General features: G+C 35.9%; 1 protein-coding gene across 9 annotated transcripts in view; it reads right to left on the bottom strand.

Annotated features, from left to right (window-relative positions):
• The window catches only part of CEP57L1 (centrosomal protein 57 like 1), a 70606-nt gene that overhangs the window by 43819 nt on the left and 6660 nt on the right, over window positions 1-20127 (bottom strand). For 3 of the 9 annotated variants that reach the window (XM_055390742.2, XM_055390741.2, XM_063707170.1), the window contains one exon: window positions 15776-15831. The exons of the other annotated variants lie outside the window; for them this stretch is intronic. In XM_055390742.2, the coding sequence (XP_055246717.1) occupies window positions 15776-15831 (56 nt within the window). The remainder of the gene's footprint in view (window positions 1-15775; window positions 15832-20127) is intronic. 9 annotated transcript variants of the gene reach the window in all.

The raw sequence follows: 20127 nt of genomic DNA, 5'->3' as shown, positions 1-20127 counted from the left end.
TTGTCAGTAAAATCACTGATGTGCATGATACTGAGAAACCACAAAATCAAAAAATATTTTTTGAACTATCAAAAACTACATTATATCCAGTGTTTCTTAACATTGTATCATACTATAATCCTAATGTCTCCAATAGGTAATCTATAAACAGTATATCACTTTTCAAGTGAAAAGTCAGTATATCACTTTTCAAGTGAAATGCTTGATTCCCCACATAACCTACTTATAACTTTATACTGCTCCTGCACAAACCTAATTTTTACACCTAATGACTTCTCTAGGCCCAGCCCTTCTTAAGAGACAATATCACTTTAGAGTTTGCACTCATTTATTTGTTCTTTACTTCTGCCTAAGATAATATTTTTTTATCAAGTACTGACTACCATTTCTCTGCATTTTAACAGAATTCATGTCTACTTGAATGTCCTAAAGGCACCTCAAACATATATCCAAAACTTAAAACACCATCTTTGCCTCAAAACAGTTTTTCTTCCTATATTTGTAATCTCACTTAATAGGATCATCCTCCTACTCCCCATTCTCAAGTCCTGAGGAGGTCAACACGTAAAACACTTCTTGACTCACCTATCCTCTCCCATCCTTACCACCGATTAGGTGTCCCAGCCTAGGCCCTCATCATTTATTGGTCCCATTACGTAGCCTTTTGAAGTGATTTTCCTACTACTAATTATGTTTCACTAAAACTATTTTTTACTGTGCCCCTAGAGTGATCTACCTAAAATTAAAATCCAGCCATGTTACTTCAATGCTTCAAACTCTTCAGTGACTGCAGAATAAAGACCTCCTTAGGGCATATAGGGCTCTCCATTACTCATTATCTAGTTCTTTTCTCCTGCCCCTGCTGAGTGAACACGTTTCTAATGTTCCTATTGTTCTTTCTTCCAGAAATATTCTTGCCCATTATGTAAGACACAGTTTATCAGTTAAACTGTCCATGAAGTTTTCCCTTTCCCGGCTTCCTGAGGCTGGGCTAATTAACTTTCCTCTGTGCATACCTATATGTTTAATATATATTGAAATAATAATCTGTTCATGTCTTCCCCACTGAACTGCACGCCTCATTCATCAAAGTCTTATTCATCTTTGCAATCTCAGCACCTAATTTAATACTTAATAAATGCTTGCTAAACTGAAATGAACTAAAAGCTATGTGGAGCTCCAAGACAAAACCTACCAAAAAGTCAGAGCAATAGAAGGTAAAAGGAAGATGTCTATACCATTCAGATCAGAGAGAGTGCTAGCTACTGATTGTAGTGTCTGAGTTATTCTGTGACGAAGCAACACAAACACGGGTTTGTCATAACATTGCTTTCCTTGGTATTGAGAGCTCAAAAGTCATAATTCCAATTCTTATTCCTATTAGCAAGCTTCAGTATGTTAACTACAGTGACTTTTGACCCACATGTCTGAGGTGAACAACTGTTTTGAAAGGCTGAAGTAATCTACTGATGCACAGAGATGTTGATAGGCTGCAGAGACACACCATTAAGCCCCTTACTTTTTTTTCAAACCAGACTTGTTGGCACAGCTGTTAAGGTATTAACATGAGGAACAGCATATGTTGTCAAATAGCCCAGAAGGCAAAAGGACAAAATCTGATTTTCCTGGCTAGCTGAGGTGGGAGGTTAATTGATAAAAATATATTTTACTGGCCAGGCTCACGCCTGTAATCCCAGTTCTTTGGGAGGCCAAGGCAGGTGGACTACCTGAGATCAGGAGTTTGAGATCAGCGTGGCCAATATGGTGAAACTCTGTCTCTACTAAAAATACAAAAAATTAGCTGGAGTTGGTGGTGGGCGCCTGTAATTCCAGCTACTAAGGAGGCTGAGGCAGGAGAATTGCTTGAACTCAGGAGGCAGAGGTTGCAGTGAGCCGAGACCGTGCCACTGCACTCCAGCCTGGGCGACAGAGTGAGACTCCGTCTCAAAAACAATAACAACAACAACTATATACATTTTACTTAAAATGCACCTACAAAAATGTGTATTACTTTCCTCTTAATGTTGCAATTTTTCATCCGTTTCCAATGTGCTTACTTAACTTACAGCTCACTATGCCAAATGCTGAAAGTGCTGAGGGCCTTCCAATTACCACCAGCAGCCAAAATAGAGGAGCACAGAGAACAGCCTATGATGTCGAAACGTAAGAGATCATTATGGCTCCAATTGAACTTCCCTTGTATCCATATAGACGTTGCCTGTGACTGTATCTGCATAATTCACTTCGCTTAATATTGCAATGTCTATTTAGTAAAATTAATGTCGAGAATCTGCATAATTTTCTAATTCCTTTCCATTTCAATTCCAATACTGTTTGCTAAGCATCTATCATGTGCCAAACTTTGTGCTTAGAGCTGGAAATGGAAAGAGGAAGAGGTCACAGTCTCAGGGGAAAACAAATGCAATGCCTCACTAACTCAGGACTTTGAACTTGCTCTAAACTAGTACAGATTTGGTGCCCATAAAAAGTGGGGCACCCTCCAATCTTGCTTTCATCATAGTAGTTGGCCCAGTTTGCCAGTCTAGCCCAGACAAGCCCTGGCTAAGACAGCCCCAGGTTCCTTCAATATGATCACCTTTCATCCTTCAGTTAAAAACTTCCTATCAGTGGCACATTACAGACCATCAAAAGATAGAGAAGGTTTGTAGAGCAGCAAAGCCAAAAGGTATAGTCAAAGGCATTCACAATAAGTTCAATCATAAGTAATATTCTCTTGTGTACCTGAATATTGCCTACAACTTCTTATGCTTACGTTATATATAAATCCATGATATTTTACTATAATAGCTGAGACTAGAATGAGAGTGTTTGGAAAGAAGTTTGACACAAACATACTATATATATATTTCTGATTATAAAAGTAATACATGTTCATTCTACAAAATTTTGAAATTATAGAAGAAAATAAAAATCACGGGAATTTTATCAATCTCAGATTATTAAAATATTGTTAACACACTTTTGGTATATATTAAATCAGTCTTTTATTATTTTAACCAAAGTTAGGACTGTACCATGTTTGTATAAATTGTCTTTCTACTTAATATGTGATAAATGTTTTCTTGAATCATCTTTTTTTGTATATCATTCTTTAGAAGTATGTTTCTCTTAATGGCAGTACATAAATGATTTTGTAAATTACCAATTTTTTCATTAAGAAACACGCTAGCAATTGTGTTGTTAGGTCAAAGACAGTTTTAAATGCTTCTGGTACATATTGTCAAATTGTCTGGGCCTGTTTTGAATTAAGGCATTACTGGAGATTTTTAGAACTTAGAAAAAACTCCTGAAGTTCACAATTCTCACCATGTCTTGAGATTATTTCTCCAGTCAATAATACTATACTTTACAAAAAAGAAATACAAAGTTTCTCTTGGATAACCTCTTATCAAAAGCTTTATGACAATCAGAACCTAGAAAAAGATTGAAACTGTACCTATATAAATAAAGTAACATATATATCAATTAGTCTACTCTACTGTTAATAAAAGTATCTCTAAAATGCTTATGGGAGCTGGGCGCCGTGGCTCACTCCTTTAATCCAGCACTTTGGGAGGCCAAGTCGGGCGGATCACCTGAGGTAGGGAGTTTGAGACCAGCCTGACCAACATGGAGAAACCACCTCTCTACCAAAAATACAAAATTAGGCGGGCGTGGTGGCATATGCCTGTAATCCCAGCTACTTGGGAGGCTGAGGCAGGAGAAACACTTGAACCTGGGAGGTGGAGGTTGCAGTGAGCCGAGATCATGCCATTGCACTCCAGCCTGGCCAACAAGAACGAAACTCTGTCTCAAAAAATAAATAAATAAATAAATAAATAAATAAATAAATAAATAAAATAAAATAAAATAAAATAAATAAAGCAAAATAAAATAAAATGCTTAATAGGGAGGAAATAGAATTCCAGGAAATACCTAAAACAAATTTACTTTCCTTTTTTTGACCAAAACTCATAAAAATACAGATAAATCAAAATTGTTGAACTCAATTCTATAAAATGTATGTAGTCTTACTTATATAGTATATTCTTCATATCTGCAATAAAAGGCAAAATCTAAAAATATCAACTTAACATTTGAAAAGTATTACCACTTACAAGCTTTTACACGCTAAATTTAGTCTTAACAACCTTAAAGAATGCTATTACTATTACTACAGTCATTTTTTAACACATTAGGAAACAGATGAAAAGATTGGGTGACTTGGCTAATTGAATATGTATAAAAAATGAATAGCAAAGCCAGAATTCAAACCCAGGTCTCCGGACTCTAAATGTGGACCCTTTTTATTTCTGTACTGCTTTCCATAAATCATAAATAATCAAATTTTTCTTTATACTTGGCTTCAGATATTTTTAAAAATATAACAGATTTATTTTCTTAACGTTATTTATTTAAGCCAAAATTAAAATAAGTTTGCATTCCCTGAGTGCACACACCGACAGTGGGTGGGCCAACTAATAAAACTACTGATAGCACATAGATGCCAGCTTAAAGTTAACATTTTTCCACTGTATAAATCCACAAACACAGAAACATGTTTGGCTGAGCGTAATCTAATTTGTAAATTTCCCAAAGAAAACAAACATTACAACTACTAGAATTGTTTTCCCTACAAATAGAGTAGTGTGGAGACCACAACTGAGAACAACATGAAATTCCTTTAAAATGACACTTTGAAGGAAGCTCTATTCTCTCCTTTAAAAAAAAAATACATATATACCCATAAATAAATATTTCCTACCATTTCTCCCTTTTATCCACTACTACCCCTAACTTCTAACAATGAAAGAATAAAAAATTAACAACAGAAGATTTTTGAAGTTGTTAATTATAACTTTTACAAAATCAACTATCATTAATTTAGCCATATTTTAATGTATTTATTAATCGTGGTTTATCTGATTAATTTAGTTGCTTTAACAAATATAGTTTTACATTTTGTATTTTTATTAGTTTTATTTTAATTGGCAAATAATAATTGTATATATTTATGGGGTATAAGGTGATATTTCAATACATGTATACATTGTGGAATGATCATATCAGAGTAATTAGCATATCCATCACCTCAAATATTTACCATCTCTTTGTAGTGAGATATTTAAAATTATCTCTTTTAGCTATTTTGAAATATAATAACTATAGTCACCTTGCAGTGTAACAGAACACCAGAACTTATTTCTAGTAACTTAACTTTGTACCCCATTGATCAGCATCTTCCCTTTCCCTGTCCACGCCCAACAACTCTCCCACCTCTCTTCCCATCCCCTGCCCCTTGCCTCTGGTAACCACTATTCTACTCTCTACTTCTATGATTTTGACTTTTCTAGATTCCACATATAAGTGAGATTACACAGTATTTGTTTCTCTGTCCCTGGCTTATTTCCCTTAATATGATGTCCTCCAGGTTCATCCATGTTGTTGAAAATGAAGAAATTTCCTGTTTTTTTTTTTAAAGGCTAAACAGTATTCTGTTGTTTCTATATACATGAGGGGCTAACACCCAAAATATACAAAAAACTCAAACTATGAAATAACAAGAAAACATCAATGTACAAAAATCACAAGCATTCTTATACACCAATAACAGACAAACAGAGAGCCAAATCATGAGTGAACTCCCATTCACAATTGCTTCAAAGAGAATAAAATACCTAGGAATCCAACTTACAAGGGATGTGAAGGACCTCTTCAAGGAGAACTACAAACCACTGCTCAATGAAATAAAAGAGGATACAAACAAATGGAAGAACATTCCATGCTCATGGGTAGGAAGAACCAATATCGTGAAAATGGCCATACTGCCCAAGGTCATTTACAGATTCAATGCCATCCCCATCAAGCTACCAATGACTTTCTTCACAGAAGTGGAAAAAACTACTTTAAAGTTCATATGGAACCAAAAAAGAGCCCACATCGCCAAGTCAATACTAAGCCAAAAGAACAAAGCTGGAGGCATCACGCTACCTGACTTCAAACTATACTACAAGGCTACAGTAACCAAAACAGCATGGTACTGGTACCAAAACAGAGATATAGATCAATGGAACAGAACAGAGCCCTCAGAAATAACGCCGCATACCTACAACTATCTGATCTTTGACAAACCTGAGAAAAACAAGCAATGGGGAAAGGATTCCCTATTTAATAAATGGTGCTGGGAAAACTGGCTAGCCATAAGTAGAAAGCTGAAACTGGATCCCTTCCTTACACCTTATACAAAAATCAATTCAAGATGGATTAAAGACTTAAATGTTAGACCTAAAACCATAAAAACCCTAGAAGAAAACCTAGGCATTACCATTCAGGACATAGGCATGGGCAAGGACTTCATGTCCAAAACACCAAAAGCAATGGCAACAAAAGACAAAATTGACAAATGGGATCTAATTAAACTAAAGAGCTTCTGCCCAGCAAAAGAAACTACCATCAGAGTGAACAGGCAACCTACAACATGGGAGAAAATTTTCGCAACCTACTCATCTGACAAAGGGCTAATATCCAGAATCTACAATGAACTCAAACAAATTTACAAGAAAAAAACAAACAACCCCATCAAAAAGTGGGCGAAGGACATGAACAGACACTTCTCAAAAGAAGACATTTATGCAGCCAAAAAACACATGAAAAAATGCTCATCATCACTGGCCATCAGAGAAATGCAAATCAAAACCACTATGAGATATCATCTCACACCAGTTAGAATGGCAATCATTAAAAAGTCAGGAAACAACAGGTGCTGGAGAGGATGTGGAGAAATAGGAACACTTTTACACTGTTGGTGGGACTGTAAACTAGTTCAACCATTGTGGAAGTCAGTGTGGCGATTCCTCAGGGATCTAGAACTAGAAATACCATTTGACCCAGCCATCCCATTACTGGGTATATACCCAAAGGGCTATAAATCATGCTGCTATAAAGACACATGCACACGTATGTTTATTGCGGCATTATTCACCATAGCAAAGACTTGGAACCAACCCAAATGTCCAACAATGATAGACTGGATTAAGAAAATGTGGCACATATACACCATGGAATACTATGCAGCCATAAAAAATGATGAGTTCATGTCCTTTGTAGGGACATGGATGAAATTGGAAACCATCATTCTCAGTAAACTATCGCAAGAACAAAAAACCAAACACCGCATATTCTCACTCATAGGTGGGAACTGAACAATGAGATCACATGGACACAGGAAGGGGAATATCACACTCTGGGGACTGTTGTGGGGTGGGGGGAGGGGGGAGGGATAGCATTGGGAGATATACCTAATGCTAGATGACGAGTAAGTGGGTGCAGCGCACCAGAATGGCACATGTATACATATGTAACTAACCTGCACAATATGCACATGTACCCTAAAACTTAAAGTATAATTAAAAAAAAAAAAAAAATCCTCACCATGTTAAAAAAAAAAAAAAAAAACCCTATTAAAAATGGGCAAAGGACTTAAATAGACATTTCTCCATTTCTCAAAAGAAGGCATACAGATGGCTAACAGATATATACTTTAAAATGTTCAACGTCTCTAATCATCAAAGAAATGAAAATTAAAACCACAATGAGATATCAGCTCATACCTGTCAGATTGGCTATTATCAAAAAGATGAATGACAACAAATGTTGGCAAGGATGTGGAGAAAAAGAAACCCTTATACTCTGTAGGTGGTATTGTAAATTGACACAGTTATTTTGGAAAACAGTATGGAGGTTCCTCAGAAAATGAAAAATAGCATTACCATATAATCCAGCAATCCCGCTGCTGGGTATATACCCAAAGCAGAAAAAAAAAATAAGTACAGAAAGGGGTGTCTGCACTCCCATGTTCACTGCAGCATTATTCACAATAGCCAAGAAATATATACAAACAACCTAAGTGTCCATTTACAGATGAATGGATTTTAACAATATGGCAAACATAGCTTTATTCTAGCAATGTCTGTACCCATTTGCCTTCCTTTATACTTCCTTAAGAGCAGGGACAACATCTTATTCATTATTCTATTACACTGGACTTTTTAACATGGCAGTCATTTAATAAGCATTTGGTAACTAAATTCAATTAATGTAATAGAAATACATACAACAAAATACATCTAATATTTAATAAATATTTACTACTATATGTTAATACATACATTTTTTCACATTTAACATCTCCAAAATCAGGATTCACATTTAAACTATATTTGGCAGCATTTTTTCTTTGTGATACATAAAATAATGCTGTGACTTATAATCTTTGACATCTTAGATTTAATGAAGAAGTCTTTACAAAAATATATATTGAGAGCATTTTTCTGATGCTATTAAATAGGTAAACGCAAAGTCATGATGAGTAAAGATGTGAGGGGGTATCCTGTGTAGGTGGCTCCCCTCCCCCATCAAATCAGTGTATTAGATCTTCAAGAGAGAGAACTGTATTTTATTCATCATGTATCTCTCGGATGTGTTCACAGGGGCTCAATAAAATGAGGTAAACGAGTAAATGAACACAAAAATTTTGATCTGAGGAGGACATGGGCTTTTCTCCGGAAGAGGGGAAAAGTTAGGGGAAGAGGGGACAACCCATGTTACAAAGAAAATTATGAAGATAAATTGGCTTAAAGAAATAAAGACACCTAAATATATATGCCCCCAATACAGGAGCACCCAGATTCATAAAGCAAGTTCTTAGAGACCTACAAAGAGACTTAGACTCCCACACAATAACAGTGGGAGACTTTAACACCCCACCTTCAATGTTAGACAGATCAACGGGATAGACAATTAACAAGGATATTCAGGACTTGAACTCAGTTCTGGACCAAGCGGACCTAATAGACATCTACAGAACTCTCCACCCCAAATCAACAGAATATACATTCTTCTCAGCACCACATCACACTTATTCTAAAATTGACCACATAATTGGAAGTAAAACACTCCTCAGCAAATGCAAAAGAACACAAATCATAACAAACGGTCTCTCAGACCACAGTGCAATCAAATCAGAACTCAGGATTAAGAAACTCACTCAGAACTGCACAACTACATGGAAACTGAATAACCTGCTCCTGAACAACTACTGGGTAAATACATATTTCTGCCAGAAATAAAGATGTTCTTTGAAACCAATGAGAACAAAGACACAACGTACCAGAATCTCTGTGACATATTTAAAGGAATGTGTAGGGGGAAATGTATAGCACTAAATGACCACAAGAGAAAGCAGGAAAGATCGAAATTCGACACCTTACATCACAATGAAAAGAACTAGAGAAGCCACAGCAAACAAATTCAAAAGCTAGCAGAAGACAAGAAATAACTAACATCAGAGCAGAACTGAAGGAGATAGAGACACAAAAACCCTTCAAAAAAATCAATGATTCCAGGAGCCGGTTTTTTGAAAAGATCAACAAAATAGACAAACGAATAAAGGAGAAAAGAGAGAAGAATCAAATAGACGCAATAAAAAATGATAAACGGGATATCACCACCAATCCCACAGAAATACAAACTATCATCACAGAATACCATAAACACCTCTACGCAAATAAACTAGAAAATCTAGAAGAAATGGATAAATTCCGGGGCACATACACCCTCCCAAGACTAAACCAGGAAGAAGTCGAATCCCGGAATAGACCAATAACAGGTTCTGAAATTGAGGGGGCAATTAATAGCCTACCCACCTAAAAAAGCCCAGGACCAGAGAGATTCACAGTCTAATTCTACCAGAGGTACAAAAAGGGGCTGGTACCATTCCTTCTGAAACTATTCCAAACAATAGAAAAAGAGGGACTCCTCCCTAACTCATTTATGAGTCCAGCATCATCCTGATACCAAAACCTGGCAGAGACACAACAAAAAAGAAAATTTCAGGCCAATATCCCTGATGAACATTGATGCGAAAATCCTCAATAAAATGCTGGCAAGCTGAATCCAGCAGCACATCAAAAAGCTTATCCACCACGATCAAGTTGGCTTCATCTCTGGGATGCAAGGCTGGTTCAACATACACAAATCAAAAAACGTAATCCATCGCATAAACAGAACCAATGACAAAAAAACCCATGATTATCTCAATAGATGCAGAAAAGGCCTTTGACAAAATTCAACAACCCTTCATGATAAAACCTCTCAATAAAGTAGGTATTGATGGAACGCATCTCAAAATAATAAGAGCTATTTATGACAAACCCACAGCCAATATCATACTGAATGGACAAAAACTTGAAGCATTCCCTTTGAAAACTGGCAGAAGACAAGGACGCCCTCTCTCACCACTCCTATCCAACATAGTATTGGAAGTTCTGGCCAGGGCAATCAGCCAAAAGAAAGAAATAAAGGGTATTCAAGTAGGAAAAGAGGAAGTTAAATTGTCTCTGTTTGCGGATGACATGATTGTATATTTAGAAAACCTCATCGTCTCAGCCCAAAATCTCAAGCTGACAAGCAACTTCAGCAAAGTCTCAGGATACAAAATCAATGTACAAAAATCCCAAGTATTCTTATAAACCAATAAAAGACAGACAGCCAAATCGTGAGTGAACTCCCATTCACAACTGCTACAAAGAGAATACAACTTACAAGGGATGTAAACGACCTCTTCAAGGAGAACTACAAACCACTGCTCAAGGAAATAAGAGAGGACACAAACAAATGGAAAAACATTCCATGCTCATGGATAGGAAGAATCAATATCGTCAAAATGGCCATACTGCCCGAAGTAATTTATAGATTTAATGCTATCCTGATCAAGCTACCATTGACTTTCTTCATGGAATTGGAAAAAACTACTTTAAATTTCAAATGGAACCAAAAAAGAGCCCGCATAGCCAAGACAATCCTAAGCAAAAAGAGCAAAGCTGGAGGCATCATGTTACCTGACTTCAAACTATACTACAAGGCTACAGTAACAAAAACAGCATGGTACTGGTACCAAAACAGATATATAGACCAATGGAACAGAACAGAGGCCTCAGAAATAACACCACACATCTACAACCATCTGATCTTTGACAAAGCTGACAAAAACAAGAAATGGGGAAAGGATTCCCTATTTAATAAAGGGTGTTGGGAAAACTGGCTAGTCATACGCAGAGAGCTGAAACTGGATCCCTCCCTTACACCTTATACAAAAATTAACTCAAGATGGACTAAAGACTTAAACGTAAGACCTAAAATCATAAAAACCCTAGAAGAAAACCTAGGCAATACCATTCAGGACATTGGCATGGGCAAAGACTTTATGACTAAAACACCAAAAGCAATGGCAACAAAAGCCAAAAATTGACAAATTGGATCTGATTAAACTAAAGAGCTTCTGCATAGCAAAAGAAACTATCATCAGAGTGAACAGGCAACCTACAGAATGGGAGAAAATTTTTGCAGTCTATCCATCTGACTATCCATCTACAAAGAACTTAAACAGATTTACAAGAAAAAATCAAACAACCGTGTCAAAAAGTGGGTGAAGGATATGAACAGACACTTCTCAAAAGAAGACATTTATGCAGCCAACAAACATATGAAAAAAAGCTCATCATCACTGGTCATTAGAGAAATGCAAATCAAAACCACAATAAGATACCATCTCATGCCAGTTAGAATGGCAATCATTTAAAAAGTCAGGAAACAACAGATGCTGGAGAGGATGTGGAGAAATAAAAACGCTTCTACTCTGTTGGTGGGAGTGTAAATTAGTTCAACCATTGTGGAAGACAGTGTGGCAATTCCTCAAGGATCTAGAACTAGAAATACCATTTGACCCAGTGATCCCATTACTGGGTATATACCCAAAGGATTATAAATCATTCTACTATAAAGACACATGCATACGTATGTTTACTGCGGCACTGTTCACAATAGCAAAGACTTGGAACCAACCCAAATGCCCATCAATGACAGATTAGATAAGGAAAATGTGGCACATATACACCATGGAATACTATGTAGCCATAAAAAAGAATGAATCCATGTCCTTTACAGGGACATGGATGATGCTGGAAACCATCATTCTCAGCAAACTAATGCAAGAACAGAAAACCAAACACCACATGTTCTCACTCATAAGTGGGAGTTGAACGATGAGAACGCTTGGACACAGGGAGGGGAACATCACTCACCCGGGCCTGTCACGGGGTTTGGTGCTAGGGCAGGGTAGCATTAGGAGAAATACCTAATGTAGATGATGGGTTGATGGGTGCAGCAAACCAACATGGCATGTGTATACTATGTAACAAACCTGCACGTTCTGCATATGTATCCCAGAACTTAAAAGTATAATAAAAATATATATATACTTTTCATTCTAATATTTAAATGTTATAGATCTACAACCCAGTAAAGATTCATACTTTTAAACAGTATTTACCAAGACTTGCTCTATGGAACACTGGTTTCAAAGGATGTTAATTGAAATTACTCCCTAAATTAAATGAATTTCCTGGCAAATAACTTTCAGGAAATTGGTAAAACAAAATTAACCTTCTTTACCTGCAAGTCTTGTCAGTATCTTTAATATGCTACTATCATTGTAAATTTCCAAAATGAAGATGAAGCATGCATTTTCCAAATTTATGTACAACAGAAACCTTTTTGGTGAATAATCTTAAGAGATTAGCATTCCACAGAACAGACTTCAGGTAATGTCTATAATGTTTATATACATAATCATCAAAGCAGCTCTACACAGGAGGCTACTATTGAGATATTATGAGACATGTAATTGATAATAAGAAATAACAACTGATAATAGAAATAACAAAGAGCAAATTGTCCACAACATCCTTGTTAGAAATTTGTATTTCTAGTGTGGGAGAGTAAAGGAAGAGAAAGAGACTCTCCTATTAAAAACAAGTTACGAATTTTAGCATTTGTGTATTTAAGTTCACTTGATTTAGTAAATAATCAGCCTGGTATATCTGATGGAATGGCACATAAAAATTGCGAAGTTAGTGTACCTTCAAAAGTACTTAACAGAATCATGATATAGCCAAATCATTCAGTAGATGCTATAACATCTTCTTGTTAATATAATTCATGAAACAATACTGTGGTTTCTCTTCAGAGCATATAAATCCTTCGCCTTTTTTAATTCAAGAAATAAGGAGGGCTCATAAATGAGATGGTAAAATTGAGTAACAGAATTCAAACAATTTGCATGAATTTATTTTGGAACAAGAAATAGAATTTGTCTCTCGTATTTTCTAAATTAATAAAGTCCAAAAAAATCACAGCACAAGGTCTCACAGGTATCATCTACCCCTTTTTGAACAGAGGAATGTAGGAAAATGCAATTAAGTCAAACAAAATAAGAAAAATGGGGCTGGCTGTGGTGTCTCACACCTGTAATCCCAGCACTTTGGGAGGCTGAGACAGGTGGATCACTGGAGTTCAGGAGTTCGAGACCAGCCTGGCCAAAACAGTGAAACCCTGTCTCTGCTAAAAATACAAAATTAGCAGGGCATGGTGGCAGGTGAGGCAAGAGAATCACTTGAACCCTGGAGACAGAGGTTGCAGTGAGCTGAGATCACGCCACTGCACTCCACCCTGGGTGACGAGAGTGAAACTCTATCTCAAAAAAAAAAAAAAAAAAGAGAAAAATGTAGAACATTAAATATTGTAGTCCTTATAAGCTTTGGTGTCAGAGACTCCTCCAAAACACTACTGCTTACTAGTGGGGCATTACATTTAGATTCACTGGTGTGGACAACACTAGTTTCTAACTAGTTCTGGGACCTTGTCCTAATTAGTAGCTTAACTTCTCCATAACTTTATATATTTATGAATTAAACAAAATGAATAACTTAATTTTGAGGTTTTCATCCATTTCTAAAATTCTATTAAAAAAGAGTTGTACTTACAAATATGAACTTATTTTTTCTTTTCTTTTTTCTTGATACAGAGTCTCTCTGTGTCGCCCAAGCTGCAGTGCAATGGCACGATCTCGTCTCACTACAACCTGCGTCTCCCAGGTTCAAGTGATTCTCCTGCCTCAGCCTTCCAAGTAGCTGGGATTACACGCAAGCGCCACCATGCCCAGCTAATTTTGGGATTTTTATTAGAGACGGGGTTTCACCATGTTGGCCAAGCTGGTCTCGGACTCCTGACCTCAAGTGATCCACCTACCTTGACCTCCCAAAGTGCTGGGATTACAGGCGTGAGCCACCATGCCCAGCCACAAATATGAACTTTTACTGAAGCTTTTGCCACATTCTTGAGTTCTAAACCTGGGGTAACAATTAAGTTTTGTCTTATCTGTGAATTCCCTTATGAATACCTTAATGCTCTTATTTAGACAACCATTAAGTCTAGATTTTTAAAAATAAAAAGAATCCATAATTTGCATTATTTAACACGTATCTGAAACGCGTGTTTTTCAGGCTTTAGACAGACTATTAAGCAACTTATAAAATTATATGTAATAAGAAGGAAAATATAAAAAGTTCTGATTAATATGAAAGAGAAAACTCTCCTCTAACCTACACACAAAAGTATTAGATGATATATAACTTTAAAAAACTATATAGCCAAGCTCAAAAGAAAAAGGGGAAATGCCCAGATGCTAAAAACAGAGAGAAAATTCAAGCCAGAATTCGTGAATCATGGTTGGATTTTTTAAATGTTTAAAATGATTAAGAAAATCAGATTTATTTAAAAATATAAGTCTAATTTATTAGGTTCACAAAAGTTGCTTATTTAGGAAGATACTGCTTATTAGAATTGAAGGTCTGTTTTGATAATTGCTTAAGTATCTGATAAAATGATAGACTAAATTGAAAATTATAGTTTGAAACGTATAAGAAATTTGTTTGTAAATACTATTACATATTTAAGGAGAATTTTATCTTTTATACTTACAAGTTAACCAAACATTAATTTTATTTCATTAGTTTTTTGAGATAGAGTCTCACTCTGTCACCTAAGTTGGAGTGAAGTGGCGCGATTTCAGCTCACTGCAACCTTTACCTCCTGAGTTCAAGAAATTTTCCTGCCTCAGCCTCCTGAGTAGCTGGGATTACAGGTGTGTGCCACCATGCCATGCTATTTTCTTTTTTTGTATTTTTAGTAGAGACGGGGGGTGGGGGGGTTTTCACCATGTTGGCTTAGGCTGATCTTGAACTCCTGACCTCAAGTGATCCGCCAGCCTCAGCCTCCCAAAGTGCTGGGATTACAGGCATGAGTTATCATGCCTGGTCTTGAACATTAATTTTAAAAAAGCCAAAGTCCTTATTTCCTTGCAAAAACTACTATACTTAAAATAGATGTAGTACAACTTGTAAGTTAAACTCAAAGTCTTAGGGAAAACTGCATATAAAAAATGACAACTTTAATAAATGGAATACTAATTAAAATAAATGAAAAGTATTGAGTTTCAAGAAAAAGGTCCACCTCTGACACTAAAAACACCAACTGACAACAAGGATACCCACTATCAGTAGTATTATTTAATAACGAATTGGAGATCCTGACAAAGGGACAAAACAGAAAAAGAAAATAAGATGTATAAGAGTGTAAAAATTGTTATCTGTAGGAAATATGATTTTCTATATAGAACAACCCAAGATAATCTAGATCAGTGGTCCCCAATCTTTTTGGTACCAGGGACAGGTTTCATGAAAGACGATTTTTCCACGGACCTGGGTTAGGGGTGGGGATGGGATGGTTTCAGGATGATTCAAGCCCATTGCATTTATTGTGAACTTTATTTCTATTATTATTACACTGTGATACATAATGAAATAATTATACAACTCACCGTAAAGTAGAATCAGTGGGATCCCTGAGCTTGTTTTTGCAACTAGACAGTCCCATCTAGGGGTGATGAGAGACAGTGACAGATCATTAGGCTTTAGATTCTCATAAGGAGTGTGCAACCTAGATCTCTCACATGCACAGTTTGCAAGAGGGTTTGTGATCCTGTGAGAATGCTACTGCTGATCTGACAGGAGGCGGAGCTCTGGGGGTAATGCAAGCAATGGAGAGCAGCTGTAAATACAGATGAAGCTTCACTTGTTCACCTGTTGCTCACCCCTGCTGTGTGGTCTTGTTCTTAACAGGCCACGAACTGGTACCAGTCCATGGCCCAAGGGTTGGGGATCCCTAATCTAGATAATCTATCTAGAAAATGTAATTTCAAAACATATATTTGCACAATAGCATCAGAAACTATATGAATCATAGGGATAATGGCAAATAAAAATTTGTAAGGGCATTGTGAAAAAGAACAAAAAGATGGTACTGTTTTTCTAGTTATTAAGATTGATTACGGTACTTCAGTCATTAAAATAGTGGTATAGGCCTGAGGTGAGACAAAAGGGACTGATACAAAAGAAAAGAGAGTAAATAAACTTTTACATATGTGGGAATTTGGTATATGAAAAAGAGGGCATTTCCATGGAGAAAGGATTGGCTATTCAATATTCACTAGGCCAATATTCACTATACAGTGCTATCTATCCACACTGTAAAATATAAACATATATCTCTACTCCATGCCAAACACAAAAATAAATTCCAGCTAGACTGAACATCTATACGTGAACAACAAACCTTTGTTTTAGAAGAAAATATAGAGTATGTTTCAGACTTTGGGTAAGAAGAGATTTCTTAAAACAAGACAATTTACAAATAAAAAAGAAAAAATGATAAAACTATATAAAAATTAAAATTTCTGTACAACAAAAAACATCATTGATGATATCTTTAAAAAAGAAACATATATAACATAAAAGATTAGTATCTGAAATACAGAAACAAGTTCTATCCTATAAATCATTAAGAAAAACACAAAGGTCAATTAACAAAGGAACAAAAGGTACAATGGAAGTTAAAAGACAAGAAAACACGAATAGCTAAAAGGATAAAAACATTCTACTTCATTGATCAGGAAATGCAAATTTAAACAATACAGAAATTATTTTACACCCATTAGATTGAAAAAAAATTTAAAAGAAGCCTATCAGGACCCAGTGCAGTGGCTCATGTCTGTAATCCTAGCACTTTGGGAGGCTGAGGTGGGAGGACTTCTTGAGCCCAGGAGTTCAAGATCAGCCTGGGCAATACTGTGAGACCCTGTTTCTACAAAAAAAATTTTTTTTAATTAGCTGGGTGTGGTGGCACACACATGTGTTCCCAGCTACTTGTACGGCAGAGGTGGGAGGATCGCTTAAGCCCGGGAGGTTGAGGCTTGCAGTGGGCTGTGATTGTGCCACTGCACTCTGGTCTGGGCAACAGAGTGGGATTCTGTCTCACAAAACAAAACAAACAAACAAAAAGCAAACAAAAAAACACGCCTATCAATATTAAGTTTTGTCAAGGATGTGGGGAAATGAAAATTCCCATGAACTGCCAGTGGGAGTGTAAACTGGTAAAACAAAACATAACTTGAAAAATGTGATCCTGTGTATATCCTATAATTCAGCAATTCCCCTTCTCCGAATTTATGAGTGAACCCTAGAGAAAATGGCACATATCTGGACATATGTATAATGATGTTCACTGCTGCACTGATTGCAACAGAAAAAAATTTTTTTTAAAAATAAATATACATTAATAGGGACTGGATAAATAAGTTGTATCATATTCATACAATGAAACACTATACACCAGCTAAAATTTAAAAACAAGATCTACATTTAGCAACACAGATAAGCTCTGAAAATATATTGTTGAGTAAAACAGAAAGTAAGTTACAGATAGTAAGATATCTTCTATGTAACATTTTTTTAGAAGACAAAGACAATATATGACTGTGCCAAGAGCACTTTCACAACCTATGTGATATTTTATTTCATTGGGAAAAAAAAAAAAAAACTAAAGCAAACTAGGTAAAATGTTAACATTTGTTCATTCCAAGGGGTAGTTTAAAAGGGTATTTATTTTGTTACTCTTATTTTTTGTTTGAAATATGTAATGCTTTTAAAAATGACATATAATTTTAATATCTTACCCCTATATATGTATATATTGATGTAAAATGTGGATAAGGAAAATAAGTAGAAAAATAAGAACAAAGTCAGTAGTGAGACTGGTTTATAAAATTCATATTGTATGTTGCGTATATTGCTAGAGTTCGCTCACAAATCTTTCAAGAAGAGCAAAATGAAAATAGATTCAACAATTATTGGTTTTTAAAAATCTATCCATTAATATATGTCAGAAATACTAGAGATTTAGTCATTCAAAGCATACTATAGAAAATTGGAGACACCAAAAACAGAAAAACTGGAGAAAATACTGAAGAGTAAACTTGATTTAAGTGGTTTACTCATTTATTCCTGAAAGATGGAACCAAAATAACATAGAAAAAAGGGGCATGGTATTCTGAGAATAGTATGTATGACAGTGTTTCAGAAAATATGTTTTTGAAGGGCTGAAAAGAATATTATTCAAATCAATCTTGTTAAGGAATTCAAATCGACCTTGTTAAGGAAAAGTTAAAAATAAAATATACAGATTCAAATTTAAGAGCCTTTATGATTCATTTGGGCAATACACATACACCCCACACATAAAAGTACACATATAGTACTTGGTTGACAAGACATTTTTCAACAATCTAAAAGAAAAACTAAGGAAGCATTTAGAGGCAAAACTGCTTATGCTACTATACAGTAAATAATTAGTATAATTTCCTTTAAAAACTTAAGTTGAAGTCAGTTATCATAGAAAGAGATATTTTAAGTTTACATGGCTTCAGTGTTTCATTGTAGAGAAGGGTCAAACTATTGTGGAAAAATCACAGGTTGATTTTTGCAACCTTGTAAGACTAGGCAAAAAAGTAGCAAAAAAACAAAAACAAAAACCAGCAATGTAGACAAGTAACAAGGTAATTCAATTGGAGAATAATATTCTTAATTGTAGAAAGTCTTCCTAACAATTTTCACTTACAGCACTCAGCCAACTGCACATGCTGACAACAGATAACTAAAATGGAACTGTTAGTCCGGTTTCCTGATACGTTCCAGATAAAGTTCTCCCTGGCCTCATCTTTAGACTGACTTCAGGTCTCTCTCTCAAGGAACAGTTTTGAAGAATGGCACCAATATAGTTGTACAGATTCAGTATAATGGTCTTTAAAAAAAAGTTTTTCACCTTTTAATATTATTGATCAAAATAATAATTTCAGATCCAGCAGAAACTTTTTAATAAAAATATAAATCTAGGCACAGACCTTATACCTTTTACAAAAAAAAATAAAAAATGGATCATAAACCTATATGCAAAACACTAAGCTGTAAAAGTTCTGGAAGACAGGAGAAAATCTACATGACCCTGGGTATGGCAATGACTTTTTAGCTACAACACAAAAAGCATGATACATGAAAGCTGGACTTCACTAAAATTAAAAATTTCTGCTTTGCAAAAGACACTATTAAGAGAATGAACAGACAAGCCACAGACTTGGAGAAAATATTTACAAAATGCAGGTCTGATACAGGACTTCTGTGTCCAAAATATACAAAGCACTCTTAAAACTCAATAGTAAGCTGAGCGTGGAGGTGCATGCCTGTAGTTTTAGCTACTTCGGAGGCTGAGGCAGGACTGTTTGAGCCAAGGGGTTTGAGGTTACAGTGATCTATGAAAGCAACACTGCACTCCAACCTGGGTGACCTAGCGAGACCCTGCCTCTAAAAAACAAAAACACTCAACAGTAATAATAATTTAAAAATGGACAAAAGATCTGAAAAGACACCTCACCAAACATGATACACAGGCAGCAAATAGGCGTATGAAAAGATGCTCAACATATGTCATTGGGGAATCACCTATTAAAACAATAATGAGATACCATTACATACCTATTAGAACAGCTGAAGTCCAAAACACTGATACCACCAAATCCTGGCAAAGGTGGGGCGCAACAGGAACTCTCATTCATTGGTGGGAAATAGAAAATGGTACTGCTGCTTTGAAAAACAGCTGTGTGGCCGGGCACGGTGGCTCACGCCTATAATCCCAGCACTTTGGGAGGCCGAGGCGGGAGGATCACGAGATCAGGAGATCGAGACCATCTTGGCTAACACGGTGAAACCCCGTCTCTACTAAAAATACAAAAAATTAGCCGGGCGCGTTGGCGGGCGCCTGTAATCCCAGCTACTCAGGAGG

The sequence above is a fragment of the Gorilla gorilla genome, chromosome 5, assembly GCF_029281585.2.
Source record: "Gorilla gorilla gorilla isolate KB3781 chromosome 5, NHGRI_mGorGor1-v2.1_pri, whole genome shotgun sequence".
NCBI lineage: Eukaryota > Metazoa > Chordata > Mammalia > Primates > Hominidae > Gorilla > Gorilla gorilla.
This window is presented reverse-complemented; position numbering and strand designations above follow the sequence as displayed.